Source organism: Esox lucius, chromosome 19, assembly GCF_011004845.1.
Source record: "Esox lucius isolate fEsoLuc1 chromosome 19, fEsoLuc1.pri, whole genome shotgun sequence".
Lineage (NCBI taxonomy): Eukaryota > Metazoa > Chordata > Actinopteri > Esociformes > Esocidae > Esox > Esox lucius.
Window position 1 is genome coordinate 33269044 of NC_047587.1, and position 16027 is coordinate 33285070.

A 16027-nucleotide genomic window follows, 5' to 3' on the forward strand; every position below is an offset into this window, starting at 1 on the left:
GTCATTGGACTTTTCCATATTAATATCGGCAAAAATTGTAATACTATCTGCCATGACTACAATGGTTAGACAAGAATTCTGGAAACTCATTGAGGAACATGGTGTATGGCCCGGGGGGCTGTAAATAGTAGCTATGTAAAATTTATCAGCCTGGTTAACTTTCATGAGTAAAACTTCAAAAGAATGAAAACCAGTGATGTGTTTGACAGTACATTTATATTTAAATATTAGCAACACCCCTTCCTTTTCAGGATGCACAGGGGATATGATCACTAGTATAGCCAGGATGAGAGGCCTCATTTAATGAATTCATCAGGCTTTAGCCATGTTTCACATAAACCAATAACATCTAGTGTATGATCAGAGATTAATCTACTGCAACTGCCTTTGGAGCAAGGGACCTAACATTTAGGAGGTGATAGTCATTTTTATCCCTTGTGCGCCCCTCAGGGATTTTTGTAAAAATGTTTTTTTGATTTGGGGGATCATTTTGTCTGTGTTGCAACTAGGGGCGTGAATTTTTGGCAGAACTCGTATTTTTGGTTACATTTTTTAAATCCAATGTCGTAAACACATTTCTTTCATTCTCTGTTTATGAATTTTGCACCCTATTGACAAAAGTCCCATTAACTTCCATTAAACACACGTTTTTATCTCACTGCCATTAGAGTATAAAACCATGCATTCTGTAATGTAAGCATTTCATTTTGAAGAAAAGTAGTGATATTAGAAATTGACTGTATTCCACCACTCACACAAACTCTTGGGGCACCTTGGTAGTCACATGTCTGCATCCTCTCATGGTGAGGCTATAGGAGTGAGACTCCTGTCACTGTTCCTAGATAAAAGAGCACCACTCCAGCTAGGATGGAGTCCGTCGCCCTTCAGCAGATCAGAGTCCCAAAAAGAGAGCCAGTTAAACTCTAGCTCCTGTGATGGGCAGAACGGTTTTCAGCCAGCGACTGAGTTGCTGTAGAGCTCACTACCCTAGCTGGGAGGGGGCCAGAGACAATTACTCGATTCCGAAACATTTTTCTACCCAACTTACACGCTGATGCCATGTTCAGCTTCGTAACCTGTGACTTTCATCTTAAAGTCGTTGGTGCTAACGTGAATAACAATCTCTCTGTACTCTATACTTGCCAGTTAGACTTCGCGAGCACCAACCCCGATTTGCGGCTACGTCGGTGGCTCTGCCCCCCGGTAAACAGTGTACGATCGCCGGCTGATTCTTTAGTCTAATACTGCGGGTAATGGAATAGTCGATGACTAAGGTTTTCAGTTTTTCCGGGCCACCGGTAGAAAATGCCTGCCGATCATTACCCTCCAAAGACGGCTCGGGTCTTGACTCCGATTCCAGTTGGGAAAACCTGTTGAGAAAACCTGTTGAACATCTCCGTTGGCTCTAGCAGCGACTCAGGTTTAACTGGTCGACGGCATTTCTTCCCAGTGACCAAGAGAAAGTTCTTGCCCGGCTGCAGGAGCTGTGCCGGGGGGGCTAACAACACTCCCTGGTAACACAGATACGCAACGTGTGGAGAAAAGTGACTGTAAGCGCTGGCTTGGCAGCAAACCGAAAGCACTCACCCGTTACGTGTGACATACAACAATCGGCAAGTGAGGGGAGCAGAGGAGAAACATTTAAACACATTGATGGGAAGATTGGGATCTGGTGTGCATGATTAACGTAGACAAGACAATTAATTAATCCGAGGTGAGTTCGTGGAGTGACGGGAAATGGGAGTGCCCGGCACGATATCGTTGATCCTCACCGTTCCGTGACACCACTGTAGCCTTTTTGGTCAGACTGGACGCTAATAGTCTTAGCGCTATCATATCTTCAATAATTTACATTCCAGCCTGCTGTTGAGTGATTGTTGGTTTTGCCATTGTGCCCCCCCCCCCCATGAACTATAAAACTATGAAAATCCTAATTACATAAAAAAAGTTGCAACTTCTTTAACCATCGTTTCAAATGCTCAGTTATGCATCACAACTGATGGGCAACGTAAACTGTACCCCTCCTCAACCAGACTGTTAATTCTGGTTTGGGCATTGACAAAGAGGGAACCCCAAAACCAATAAACCGAACACATTCACTTTTCTTCCTGCATTCTCATTTGATTGCTATGCAAACATTCCCTCAACAATGGGCTCTGTCCCGTTGTGACCACTGGAACGCAGTGTTGCCTTAGACTTTGAGAATTGTGCCATGTGGTTAAAGTGTTTATAACATCACCTGTCTCAGTGACCTTACCTCCCATACTAGAGGGATTTCCTATCTCCTTTTCAAACACGAAGTTCGAGTTGTGCCCATGCCAGATACCCAGAATGGCTGGTACATCCTGTAGGACGGGACATTGCATCCCATTCTACATTTATGAGCCCAAAATAGGTATCCCTGTGTCTACAAATGCTAGATGCTCAAAGCCTGCCAGCTACTATAGTCAATCTAATGTTTGTTTTTTCAACAATGAATGCATACTTCTATGTGCCAATTTAACCCCAGCACACAACCTTTCTGGGATTTTACTTCTATTTACTGTAGCCTGTCAATTTCTAGTCCTGGTAGCATCTGGCATCTAGCACCAAAGCAGAAACTGTGAAGTTGACTGAAGTCTTACAAGCAATGCCCTGTTTGGCAAAAACTCTATGGAAAGACAATTAAGACCAAGTTGGAGTGCAAGTATGGAAACTGAAATGCAATATTTTAAGGAATGTATCATCAGTTGAGTAAAGACACAAGTACAGTACAAGAACGTTTTCAGGAAGTATTTTACATTTAATATCTTCACGTTTATCACAAAATTATTACACATCCATTTCAAAATTGCATTTCTACCCAGTTCAATACCTCTCAAGAATACTATTTTTATTTGACATTCAACAGAGTATGAGGAATAGAGAAAGAGGGAGACAGACAGTTAGGCAGGCAGGTGGATAAGGAGGCCTTCACTGGGTAGCCTCTCCACCAGTGGCTTGTGGAATTGTAGGCAGGGCCTTGGCTGTCAACGTGTTGATGGGCTTGGCGACCAAGAAGTTTCCGTGGGCGGCCTGTTGTGAGTGCACGTCCTGGAGGTATTTGGCCATGACTGGAATCTGGGAGAAGTACTTCTTTGCCAGCGTGTGTTTTTGTTTGACATTCTGAATAAACACCACTCCGTAGGCCTAGTCCACAATCAACAGGGCAGAGATATTTATCAGCATCCATTACATAATATTGCCTACAGCTGAAGGTACTTTCCTATTTCAAACCTCAAAAGAAACGTCTTCATAACAACTGGTGTGTGCGCGTGCGTGCGGGCGGACGACACGCCTCGATGCGCGTTTACCTTCTCATTGTCCTCCACTTTGTCATGAACAGGAGCTTCTTCCTTGGTGAGCAGAATGCAGTTCCAGGGACTCCACTCCCACATGCGCTCCCATCTCACCATCACCAGGTCGTGCATGTCGTTCCACGCACTGAGTGCTGACTGGGCCCCCCACACTACATCTACCAGGTACTTCAGATCCTGCTCCTGGAAAATACAGTCAGACACGTGCATACGTGCACGTGTTATGGGCATCACACTGCTTATGAGAGTACCTCAACCACCGCTGTCTCACTTCCCCAGACCGCAAGGCAACTTTCCGAAAGGAACGAGGCACCCAAAAGGTTAAAATTATGTTGAAGCAAGCTGACCGCACAATTTAAAACTCTGTGGCACAAACCTGAAGCAGGAAGGTAATCTTGGCCTCCTTGTCCCTCTGGGCCTCTGACTTGCGGAGCCTGCTGAGGATGGTTTTGTAGTGGGAGAGGTTCTCGCGGCCGCGGGCCTCGCTGTCCAGCTCCGAACAGCTTTGGCACTGGCCCACTAGGCGGGCATTGACCGTCAGGGTAAAGTCAGTGGACTGCAAATGGCGGCAACAGCTACGGCAGAAGTAGATGTTTTTCCTCAGCTGAGCTGGGTCCTGGGGGACCTGAATGAGGAAGGAGGATGACCGTTAAACTCAGACATGCTAAGTGCTTTCTTACAAAACAGTTCATTTGATCTCCTCAAGTAAAAGGTGAAATAATGGTAATTTAATTCATTTCTTTAAAAATACATGCTATGAAGTATGCATACATGCATGCTATAAAATACATCACAAACCATATAGCCTAGTCACATAGATGTACCTTCAGTAGTTTGGCCGCCTCAGGGTTAAAGGTAGGGCTTTTGATGTACTGGAGGAAGAGGGTGGAAATTCTCTTCCTTAGCCCCTCCAGATTGGACTTCTTCACCCCCCTCAACAGCAGGTCTGCTTCTCTGTCAATCAACTCCACAATGTCCTGGGTAAGTTTGCAGTCATGCTCCTGTCCAACCCCACAAAAGCTTTGTGATTATGAAGTATTTTTCTGATTGATGAACAGAAAAGTCCTCATAGAAAACAAATGGACAACAGTCAATCTGTATGTACTGTATTTTATATATCTGCTAATGACTAAAAGTATAGTTCATTGTGAGTGTTCCCACCTTGACGGTGTGTTTAAGTGTTAGCAGCACGTCCAGCCTCTCCTCGTGGTTGAAGTAGTGCAGGTTGATGCTGGTGTACAGCTCTTTCAGCTTCTTGGCTCTGATGGTGTACTGGGTTTCCATTTGGGTCATCTTCCCATCAAATGCACACCACCTCTTAGGGGCAGCACACTAACCGATAAATTATATATATCATTTGGTCAGACTTTATCATAAACAACAGCAGTCTAGATTTGTCCAGTGGTCAAAGCTACTGCCTCCGGTTCACGTACTGTTGAAGCATTCGTTGGAATCCGGCCCACTAAAAAGCAAAAAGTCTTTCCTTTCTATAGCTTTTAAGACAAAAATGGCCAAACAGGGGTGGTATAATATCAATCATACATTTATTTGATAGTAGCTGGTTGCCTGCAGTGTCTGAAATGTGAGATTTGTTCATGATATTTTCCCCCGGAACACATGAAAACGACATTAAATTGCACGTGCACTGAGAGCAGATGAGAGCTTTCGTTTCCACTCTGTGCAATTTCACTTTTCATGCACTTCATTATTTTAATCAATTAACAAAGTTCTGTTAGAATAAACTGTACATTCATGTTCATCCCCTGAGGGAGTTCCAGCCCCTAACTAAGCTAAGCTACGATTGGCTCGTTGAGTTGCATGATTTGATCAAGAACCCAATGGCCACTCCAACAGAGCTTCACAGATTCTCTTAAGTGATAGGAAAACCTGTCAGAAGAACAACCATCTCTGCTCCACACCATCAATCAGGTCTTCATGGTAGAGTGGATAGAAAGAAGCCACTACTGAGTAAAAGGCACATGAGACCAAAATCAAACTATTAGGCCTTAATATGCCAAGCACTACGTCTGGTGAAAACAAGGTATCGCATATCACCTGTCCAATACCATAACTGTGGTAAGGCATAGTGGTGGAGCATCATGCTATGTGAATATTTCTTAGTGTCTGGGACTGGGAGACTGGTCAAGAGTTAGGGAAGGAAGAGCGGAGCAAAAAACAGATGTCTTGATGAAAATATTATCCAAAGTGAACTGGACCTCAGACTGGGTATGAAGATGAATCTTTCAGAACGACAGCAAACCGAAGCATACAGCCAAGACAACTCTGGAGTGGCTTCAGGATAGGTCTATGAATGTGCTTGAACATCTATCAAAAATCTGTTCACCGACACTGCCCATCTAATCAATCAATCTGTCTAAGGCACTTTTACAAAGTAGAAGATATTTCCATGTTTTATTTTTGATAAATTGCCAAAGGTGTTTTAGCTTTTTCGTAGTGGGTATTGTGTTGAGATTGACAGACAAAAAGATGTAATCAATTATAAATTTAGTCCATTTATAAATTAACACAACAAAACAGTGAAGGAGTCCGAATACTTTTCAAAGGCACTCTTTGTATATATGTTTGTATGTATATGGGAGAGAATGGTGAGGAGCTCTGACCTTTTCAAGGAAGGCCTGAACGGCCTTGTGGTAATTCCTCTCCCCAGCAGCTATTCGGTGGCGTCCAATGGATGCAATTAGCTGCGTTTCCTGTTCCAGTAGCGCACACAGAGCAGCCTTCCTCTCAGCACCTTCCAGTGTGGCATTGATTCGCTCCAACTCCTCTTTCTTCCACTCTGTTAAAAACACAAAGAGGATTTATATATATATATACACACACACACACACACACACACACACACACACACACACACACACACACACACACACACACACACACACGTTTGTTTCTATACTTGTGAGGGCCTGAGACCTAACTCTAATTATGGTTCCTTATTCCCTAGCCCTTGCCTTACCCTAACCTTAATGTCATTAACCTAACTTGTATTCCTAAACTTAAGCCAGCTCTAACTGCTAATCCTAGACCAAACTGGTAATGTCCAAACCCAAAAGTAACCCCAACACTATGCCTAATTCATTATTTATATTTACTCCCTACACATGTACAAACCCTAAGCTGGTAATAGCATTTTTCCTAATGTGGATCTGCTTAAAACCCTTGTGGGGACCAATTTGTTGGATTTCTCAGGTCCCCACATGCACCCACACACTGTAAACGTGGATGACCCACACAGACACGCAGTAAAGGGAGGTTCCTTCTCACTTTCCAGGGCGCTGTAGAGCAGTGCAAAGTCATCCCTGCTCTCTGGGTTCATCCTCCTGTTGTACTCAGCCTTGATCTGCTCCTCTTTCTCCCTCCTCTTCCTACACCCATCTCGCTCCATCCAGGCCAGACGCAGATCCCTGTCGGCCCTCAGCTGGTCAGTCATCCGCTTTGCCTGCCAGCGCCGCGTGTGCGTCTGCAGAGTGATCACCTGTAGGTGCAGGGAACAGCGTGGGCAGAGACCCTACAGCCAGCCTGTCTACTGCATGTATGCACGTACGTGTTTGAGATCTGTACATGTTGATGTTTGACTTACAGCTCTCAGCGTACCCATGTACAGTATGTACAACGTTACTTACCTTTATTTCAGGGGACTTACAGCTCTCAGCGTACCCATGTACAGTATGTACAACGTTACGTATCTTTATTTCAGGGGACTTACAGCTCTCAGCGTACCCATGTACAGTATGTACAACGTTACGTATCTTTATTTCAGGGGACTTACAGCTCTCAGCGTACCCATGTACAGTATGTACAACGTTACTTACCTTTATTTCAGGGGACTTACAGCTCTCAGCGTACCCATGTACAGTATGTACAACGTTACTTACCTTTATTTCAGGGGACTTACAGCTCTCAGCGTACCCATGTACAGTATGTACAACGTTACGTATCTTTATTTCAGGGGACTTACAGCTCTCAGCGTACCCATGTACAGTATGTACAACGTTACGTATCTTTAATTCAGGGGACTTATAGCTCTCAGCGTACCCATGTACAGTATGTTCAACGTTACTTACCTTTATTTCAGGGGACATACAGCTCTCAGCGTACCCATGTACAGTATGTACAACGTTACGTATCTTTATTTCAGGGGACTTACAGCTCTCAGTCTCTTGGCGTGGTACTGGGCGGCGGTGACGTAGGCCCCAGGGGAGATGAGCTTGTCCTCCATGTTGGATACGTAGCAGCCGATCCTGGTCATCTGGGTGGATGTGCTGTTGGTGCACTGCTGGGACTGGCTCTTCACCGTCACAGTCTGAGGAGAAGCCCTGCTCTTCACCCACCTTACGCAGTTTCAGGAGCAAAACAGATCATGTTCTAAGACGATATGTTTGCGTGCGTGCGCGTGTGAGTACCTGTGTGTCGCGGCTGAAAGTCTCCACCCCCCCGTCTGGTTTTTTCTTGGCTATAGTCTGTACAGCAGCGTGGTGGTACTCCGTCCCTGTGGCCTTGTGCCTGTAGCCCCCCAGAAAAGCCTTCCTGTGGGTGACCCTCTCAACCTCGACCACAACGTCCTGGAATGTGTCTGTCTCCGAGTCTGGGAGAAGGGGAGAGGAGAGAGAAGTACATAACACAGGACTATCACGGCCATGTAGGTGGGACGTGGTCTCCCAGGAGACGGCAGAAAATGACTAGTGAAGAGGACCTGTCTGGACTCGGACAGTGAGGACGTCAGGCATGTTGTAGTCCTGCCGGGGCTTCATAGGACGGATGGGGTGGTTGTCAGGGTCAGAGGAGGTCATCTCCAACTGGACGGTGCTATGAGGCTGCACTCCCAGCTCTATCAGGTTTCTGTGGTCCTCTATCACTCTGCCTGGAGAGGAAAATTCATCAATTGTAACATATGAACCAAGAAAGTAAATGTCCGATCTAGGAGTTTTTTTGAAAGGCTTACCACTCAGAGATATTTGTATGACTTCTGTTGGTACTTTTAGCTCATTTGAGAAGTTACACTTCAACTCTTTGATGGAGAGCCCAATGGCAAAGGCCATTGTCATCATGTGTCCCTCTGGCATCAGCATGATCTTCACTAAAATAAAGATAAACAACATGGGCCATAAACTGTATAGCTTGGGAGAAACATAAACCAAACAACATTTATGTCATTTCTATCATTAACCTAGAATGTTAAATTATTGGGATGATGTGTATTAATCATTCAGACCAGTGGCTGTTGAGTTCCCAACAGCATTTGGGAAGGACTCTTTCTTTGGTAATGCTCCTTGTTGCCTGTTATCCTCCAGAGGGTCTGCTGGAGCTGTAGCCTCCACCGAGTTCCCATTCTCAGTCAAAAAGGTTGACTTGCATACCTCTTCCTCCATCATCACATTTTGTGTTTCAATCTTTCCCCCAGCATCGCTATCTTGTAAATGTAACGTAAGACTTACATCTGTAGGTGGTTCTTCTGTCGCGTTGCTTTCTAACTGAGACTCACTTATTTCGGTTAATCTGTGGTACAAAGGGTCTTCTTTTTCATTTTGCTCATCAGTTTTGATCCCCGAAGTTTCTGCATCATGTTCGGACATGGGTAACTGGCTAACGTTAACGTTAGCTGTAAAGCGAGCGTTTGACAGAAGTATGTTTTGAAGCGTTAGTAAAAGAGAATAGATTTAGAATTTTAAAATGTTTTGTTGCCAATTGTTGTTAATCTCAAATTCGCGATAAACAAGATGGATAAAAACTTTCACCTCGTGTCTTTGGTGCCGCATGCATACAGTACCATTCACTTGATTCAATGCTGCAAGTGTTTGGGCGCTCCCATGGTAACATCCATGTGATCTCTATAATGTAACAGGAGTCAACAAAAAACTCATAAAATACACAAAAAATGGATGCAAAACAAACAGTACCAATATTATTTTCTTAAAATAACTCCGCTTCTACTGCCACTCCGTCCTACCGTGCCTCATAAAACGTACTTTCAAATATGTTTAAGCCCATGGGGTTTCATAGCCTCACAAAATATGTTAATTACTGTAAATTGGTAGTCGTTAGAGCTCGGTAAAACCACATTCGTTAACATAGCATGTGTATAATCTATATGTACTACCAGCTCAGCATCCGTCCTTTTTCATTACATCATCCGCATTCACCGAGTTAAATAAAAGAAGTTTGTTTTCTTAGTCTAACCTGGGGCAAAATAATATTTTTACTGCTTTGTTTATAGTAAGGAAAAATCCAAACACCCGGATGGTAAGTAGAATACATACTAGGCTTAGCTAGAACACACGGTTTGAGTTTTGATTAAATTCACCTTTTTTGTGAATCTATTGAACTTTCTGCAAACATACAGGTTAGATAATATAATTTGTAGTTTCGGCGAACTAATTAATTATGATAGACCTACAAGAAGCACTGGCGTAACGTTTTCATACGCCCCCACCCTCCAGGAAACAAATTTACAAACCGATATTCGCATGTACTGGCTTATATACGGTAGTATTGGCTTCTGATTGTGATAGTAAAAACACACGATTTAAATAAAAACAAAAATAATATTCCCACCCATCCCACCCATCGAGGGTCAGAAACCGCACCTCCTGCACGCCGATATTACACGCATGACTAGACAAACTTAGTGAGTATTGTAAATGACAAATATCTCTGTCAATTATTGATATTACATGTACACCCAAACTTATTCCACATCCCTAAGCCAAAAATAAATGTAATAAAAAATACATTAATTGGAGCCTGTGTGAATAGATCTCAGTTTGAACACTACGCCAGAGTGTTTGTTATTGGAAAATACTCTTGTACAACTGGGAGTTTGCAAAGGTCCGGTGGTCCGGGTCTGGAGTATGTCAACATGAAGGCCCCTGAACAGCCATGGTAATCTACCAGCTCGATAACAGCTTGCAGCCTCTAATGGGATAAGAAACACTTGAGATCCAAGTAACTATGTGGTTATACACACATTAGATCTCATAGGAATTTATTAGACACTGCACTAGAGGTTCCACACACACCACTTACATAGGTGATCTAAGACCATATTCCCAATTCCCTCACCCTAACCCAACACCTAACCTAAGCTTAACCTCCCAAACCTAACTTTTATGCCTAAAATTAACATAGTCCTATCACCTAGCCCTAACGTAACCCCAATAACCTAACCTTTATGCCAAAACTTAATTTAGCCCTAACCCTACACTTAATCGGTAATGCCTAAACATAAAAGTAACCCCTAACATTATCCCCAATGGTTAGTTTTACCCTAAACCTCTTAACCAGAAATACAATTTCTAATGAGACCTGCCAAATAACCTTGTGGGGACCTATTTTTCACATTTTACTAGGCTTTGTTGGGACTTCTGGTTCCCACATGTACACATAGATCACACTCTCTCTCTCTCACACACACACACACACACACACACATAAACACACAATAACACAGACTCACAACCATGGCACAAAATAAGTAGATCCATTGTGATTCCACATGCTTAATCTCTCATGAATGGTGGGATTCAATCCAAACAACTGAGAGCGGCTAAAAACACACTGATGACACACGTAACTCTGCTATATTTAAGATAAACAGTGCACTCTGAAAGCCTCCATTTAACCCGCTTTGTTTTTACTGTTAGTTACAACCATCACAATAGACAGCTATGTCAGTGCTTGGTCCTGGCTACAGTCCTAGAATTTATAGTGATGGAAGCGGGTCATGCCTAAATATAAAAACACTCTCCCTTGTCTGCTAGTGTTTCACTTGTGACAGGAAACTTGCTTTACAGGTGAGAATTCATTTGCGTTCCATGTGATGTAGAATTAGTTTCAGAGAAGCTGCTAACATCATTGCAAAACAAATTGGTTTTGAGGTGATGATGTACTTGTTATGTAAATAATTGTGTTGGCAGTTTCTGGATAAATAGGGACCAAAACCATAGAGTTTGTCTTTTAATGTTTTCAGTTGTTTCTTGCGTTTCATTAACCATGGGAATACCTTTTTTTCTAAAACAATTCATTTTATGAAGACATGAGTGAAGATGATCTTACTGAGTATTTCATTCAACTGAGTCTACAAGAATCATGTCAAGATGCCTTTATAAAATCTGAAGCCTGGTAAGGAAAATGTAGATGTCTTTATGTTAAATGTGAGTTCTTCTATTTTATTTATTAGCTAATTATAGTTTCATACCTGTAGTTCAGATTTGTTAGTAGACCTACATTATTATTGCCAGTATTTCTACTTTTATCAGCCTTGAGACGGTGACGGATGTCAATTTGAGAGTTCTGGCTGCAATAGAACAAGGTATGTGTATCGTTATGGAGAAATAACCCTGAAAGTCATGTCGTTTTGTATGTTCTGCTGGGGCCTCCTCCAATGCCACAGTCATAAGCCAACAGGCTGAGCACAGAAACCAGACCCTAGTAACATGAGAGACAGAGACCAGGAGGACCAAAAACATAAATTATACCTACATATAGACAACATTGCTGAAGAGCAACTAAATAATTGTAACTACACCCCAGGTAACTTGGGTGAAGATATGAATGACCTCAGAGTCAAGGCAAGAAGGGCCTCCTACACCATCAGAGAACATAAAATTCAACATCCCAAAAAGGATCAGGATTGAAGTACTCCCTTTCCACTATATGTTTGTGAGGGTCTCCACTGGGATCCACTTACTAACACTTGATTCACAAAGTAGGATAAATTCCCCATTTTAGTCTATAAACAATTTTGCAAATGTTCTCAGAATATAATGCAAAATCTCCCAAAATGCATGCAGATCTGAATAAGGACTATACCCACCAATTATCAAAATCCAGAAAGAGATGTTCAGTTATACACCCATGGTAAACCTAACCGTGAGAATATAAAAAGAGAACTTTTAAAACCCTGATATAACATACCGACACCCCAAAAATTTGAACGTTATCTTGCCTTAAACCGAAAGTGTATGTGTATAGACCTGGACACTCTGCCTGATCCAAAATAAAGAAAACCTTGACTATATAGTCTATGAGCATAGGGTTGTTATGGAGAGGCCGCCGTAGACAGACCGGCTATTATACTGCTCATAAAACAGGAATGGAAATCGAGCTGCACTTCCTAACCTGCACCATTTAGTCTATATTAACACATTAGACACACGTATATCCCTCAGATCATACAAATCCACATAGAATTTGAAATAAAATCAAACAATAATAAACACTTGTATCTGTAAATGAAATACCGCAATTTGCCATCACTGAAGCAAGGTTTCTGACCTGTTGCCATTTGAAATGGGTAACCAGTGTAAACACAAAAAAAGGGTCTTGTGATCTATTGTTTCATGTCATTCACTTGCACATTATTACAACACAAGTCAATAATATAACGTTTGAAATACCTTAATCCTACCACAAATGGTGATTTAGGATTTCTATTATCCTCTATTCATTTTTTATCTTTTAATGTTATTTTCTACTTGTTTTGGCAATATATTTTTTTTTGTCCTTGCCAGTAAAGGCTATTAAATTGAAATGAGAGAGAAACTCGATAGATGTCCAAAAGTGAGTCTGATCTAAAATACAGCTCCGGAAAAAATTTAGACCACCTTTTTCTTTCCTTTCCAAAAAAGTCGAATAGGAAAGTTGTGAGTGAGGAACTGAAGTTCTCAATTTACAGTGGTCTTTTAATTTTAACCACTTTGTTATTCACTCAAAACCTTCCATTTTCGAGAAAAGAGAAAGGTGCAGTGGTCTCTTAATTTTTTCTAGAGCTGTAGATATTGACCACTTTGAATGCCCTTTAGGTGTAATTTGTACTGTAAGCCTTAATACATGGTCTCCAGGTGAGGTGTCCATGCTTAGGAAGATGCTACGCTACACCTCAGTCTTCAGAGAAGTGGACAGCCGAGGATGGCTACCCCTCCATAGAGCTGCAGCACAACCCATACCTGAAGTGTTGGAAACTGTTCTGCGTGGTGAGTAAAATCCAAACTTCTGGTTTCTTTTTAATTTTGTATATACAGAAAGTATTAAAACACTTTGTAGTACCAACAAGGTACTGCACTTTGATTTCAACAAAGCCCTATATGTTTGTTACAAACATTAAAATAACCGCCCTACTTAGCGGCCTGGAATACCTGTCCAGCATCGTCAGTCTTGGTACCATTGAACATTTTCCAGTCAGGATGGCACTAACTGTGACTCAAACATTTAGACATTCAGTCCAGAAATGTCTGCTGTGACCTTTGAATGTTTTCTAGTAGCTTCGCATGGGGTAGCGGTGGAAGAGAGAACAACAATAGGGGGAGAGACACCACTGACTCTGGCAGCTAAAGCCGGTCATGTGGAGAATGTGAAGACTCTGCTGGAGCATGGGGCTTCTCCACACAACACCAACAGCAGAAACGAGTCGCCACTATTGCTTGGTAACATTGTGTGCACTCCAGTCTGGACACATAACATAAACTGTGCACAGTTGTCTCACTTAATCAGAATGGATAAGCCATCACAACACTTACCAAATCACCCGAAAACAAATGTAGACCTAGATTTAACTAGAAATTGAGATACATTTCTTTATTTTATAAGGTTTTCTGATTGGGTTAGGGTTAGATCCAGACAAAAAAATTGATGGCAAATCTGTCAGTTATTTTTACCATCACTGTATTGTTAGGAGTTTGTAAAACCACTAAGGTCCATTAAGACATTGCTTTCTTGTTGAAGCTGTTAGGGCTGGGTCGTATGAAATGGCCTACACCTTGATTGCCAGCGGAGCCTGGGTGGAGCAGATCTGTCGGAAAAAGTGGACGTCTATGCATGAAGCAGCCAAGGTGGGCTGCTCTGAGGTCATGATGCTGTTACTAAGGAATGGAGGTCAGGTGAACCAGAAAGATAATCAGGGAGTGACTCCGTTGGGTGTTGCTGCTGAATGCGCGCATGTCCACATCCTAGACATTCTTCTTCGCTATGGTATGTTGACAGTTAGTTACATTATGAATGTTAATGTTTCTATATGTAGTTTTAGGTTATTTTAGTTTACAGAGGAGTTGTCTTTTTAAACTTATTTCATCTGCTGTTTTATGCTCTCAGCTGGTTTGACTGTTTCTACATATCTCCCATAAGGAAGCAGAGTAAATAACCAGGCTTTCAATGGAGAAAGCGTTCTGATGGATGCAGCTGGTTCAGGAAACATAGACTGTATCAAACTTCTCTTACAAAATGGAGCCAACCCTAATTTACCTAGTTTTAATGGACAACTACCTATCCACAAAGCAGCATATGAGGGTCACTATGAGTGAGTACAAGAAAAATCTGATACAATACTGTTAGGCCAGGCTTCATAGCTGTTGAATGATATCTTCTCGATCAAACCGTTCTTTAATTCTCACCCTCAGTGCCTTGAAGATGCTAATACCCCTCACTACCAGAAAGGCGATCAAACTCTCCGGTCAAAGCCCAATTCATTCTGCCGCTGATGGCAGCCATTTTAACTGTCTGAAACTACTAATAGAAAACGGCTTTGATGTCAACACCTCCCTGAACCCATGCCCCTCAGACAAGTACATGGACATGAGAAAAAGCGCGTTATTCTTTGCTGTCTCCAATGGAGACGTCCCATGCACAGAAATGCTGCTGAACTCAGGAGCCCAACCTGACCTTGACCCTCTACGCTGCCTCCTGGTGGCGGTGAGAGCTGGGAGTTATGAGATCGTGGAGATGCTTTTGGCCAGACAGGCTGACGTCAACTGCTACTTCACAGTGGTGAGTGACACCGTGTTTCCCACGGCTCTGCAGTACTGCTTGCGGGACGAGAGGATGATGCGTCTGTTGCTCAACAACGGCTACGACATTGAAAGGTGCTTCACCTGTAACCATGACAACCACATAAGTTTGAATTGTGCAGAGGAAGAGAAAATTCCGGTGAGTTGCCAACTGTTTTTGCAGTATTTATATTTGGAGCTTTTTTCCACGGAGTTTAACCAATTTCTTTCTTTGTGCAGTTTTGTGAATTCATGAGTCTCTCCTGCCTGATGCACCTGTCTGGGAATGTGGTACACATTCTTTTGGACTATGTTAATCAAGTGCCCATCTGTTCACAATTAAAACACACTCTGCAGAAGCAGAAGGAATGGCCTGACATATGTGACATTCTGGGTAATTGTCTATAAGAAATGAATGTTCAAATACAATCATTTTACTAATGTAAATCTTTAAATACACAACATCTCATTAAACATGTTTTACTTATTTTTATTTCCTTTCACTTAGGGAAACCCCGATCACTCAAACATCTGTGCCGACTGGAGATCAGGAAATGTCTGACCTTGAAAAGACTGAATGACCCCATCGTAATGAGCTCTGATCTGTTCCCTCCCGGACTGAGGAATTACTTGATGTACAAGGAGAAAGATCTGTATGGTTAATGCGTTGAAGCAGTCATGCAGTAGTCTGACAAGAGGGATGAATGGAAATTACTCACAATGCCACATTACTTAGTGTGCAGCTTGTAGGAATTAAGCAGATTTAATATTTCTGTTTCACATGTTTTTACACATTTTTATGCTTATTTTTTACATTACAGATTAGACTTGTCCTATCTATAGGAAAGATATGATATACAATAAATAGAACAAAAGCTTGACCAAGTCTTTGGAAATATATGGAGGCAGCAGAAC

At 42.3% G+C, this 16027-nt stretch overlaps 2 protein-coding genes across 14 annotated transcripts; one reads left to right on the forward strand and one right to left on the reverse strand.

Annotated features, from left to right (window-relative positions):
• Positions 1-2771: 2771 nt before the first annotated feature.
• Positions 2772-9788, reverse strand: iqub (IQ motif and ubiquitin domain containing). Of its 10 annotated transcripts, none has more exons than XM_029114841.2 (14): positions 9323-9649; positions 9092-9184; positions 8839-8955; positions 8299-8433; positions 8050-8217; positions 7760-7941; positions 7504-7659; positions 6621-6831; positions 5957-6132; positions 4497-4667; positions 4160-4336; positions 3712-3960; positions 3333-3518; positions 2772-3168 (listed from the first exon to the last, which is right to left on the reverse strand). In XM_029114841.2, the coding sequence occupies exons 1-14, from the start codon at positions 9342-9344 to the stop codon at positions 2953-2955; spliced, it is 2259 nt and encodes a 752-aa protein (XP_028970674.1). In that variant the 5' UTR covers positions 9345-9649; the 3' UTR covers positions 2772-2952. The 10 variants fall into 10 exon arrangements, with proteins under 10 accessions (XP_028970674.1, XP_019912193.1, XP_019912194.1 ...); XM_010884186.4 differs by lacking the exon at positions 9323-9649 and adding an exon at positions 9751-9788 and having other exon boundaries at positions 2773-3168; positions 8569-8955; XM_010884188.4 differs by lacking the exon at positions 9323-9649 and adding an exon at positions 9658-9693 and having other exon boundaries at positions 2773-3168; positions 8569-8955.
• A 1250-nt stretch (positions 9789-11038) lies between these two features.
• Positions 11039-15993, forward strand: LOC105018614 (ankyrin repeat and SOCS box protein 15-like). Of its 4 annotated transcripts, none has more exons than XM_020040607.2 (10): positions 11039-11146; positions 11387-11474; positions 11594-11664; positions 13196-13327; positions 13616-13777; positions 14076-14321; positions 14475-14646; positions 14747-15272; positions 15353-15506; positions 15621-15993. In XM_020040607.2, exons 2-10 carry the CDS (start codon positions 11389-11391, stop codon positions 15773-15775), a joined length of 1704 nt encoding a protein of 567 aa, XP_019896166.1. In that variant the 5' UTR covers positions 11039-11146; positions 11387-11388; the 3' UTR covers positions 15776-15993. The 4 variants fall into 4 exon arrangements, with proteins under 4 accessions (XP_019896166.1, XP_012994507.1, XP_010882496.1 ...); XM_013139053.3 differs by having other exon boundaries at positions 11040-11146; positions 13613-13777; XM_010884194.4 differs by having other exon boundaries at positions 11040-11146; positions 11612-11664; positions 13613-13777.
• Positions 15994-16027: the final 34 nt, after the last annotated feature.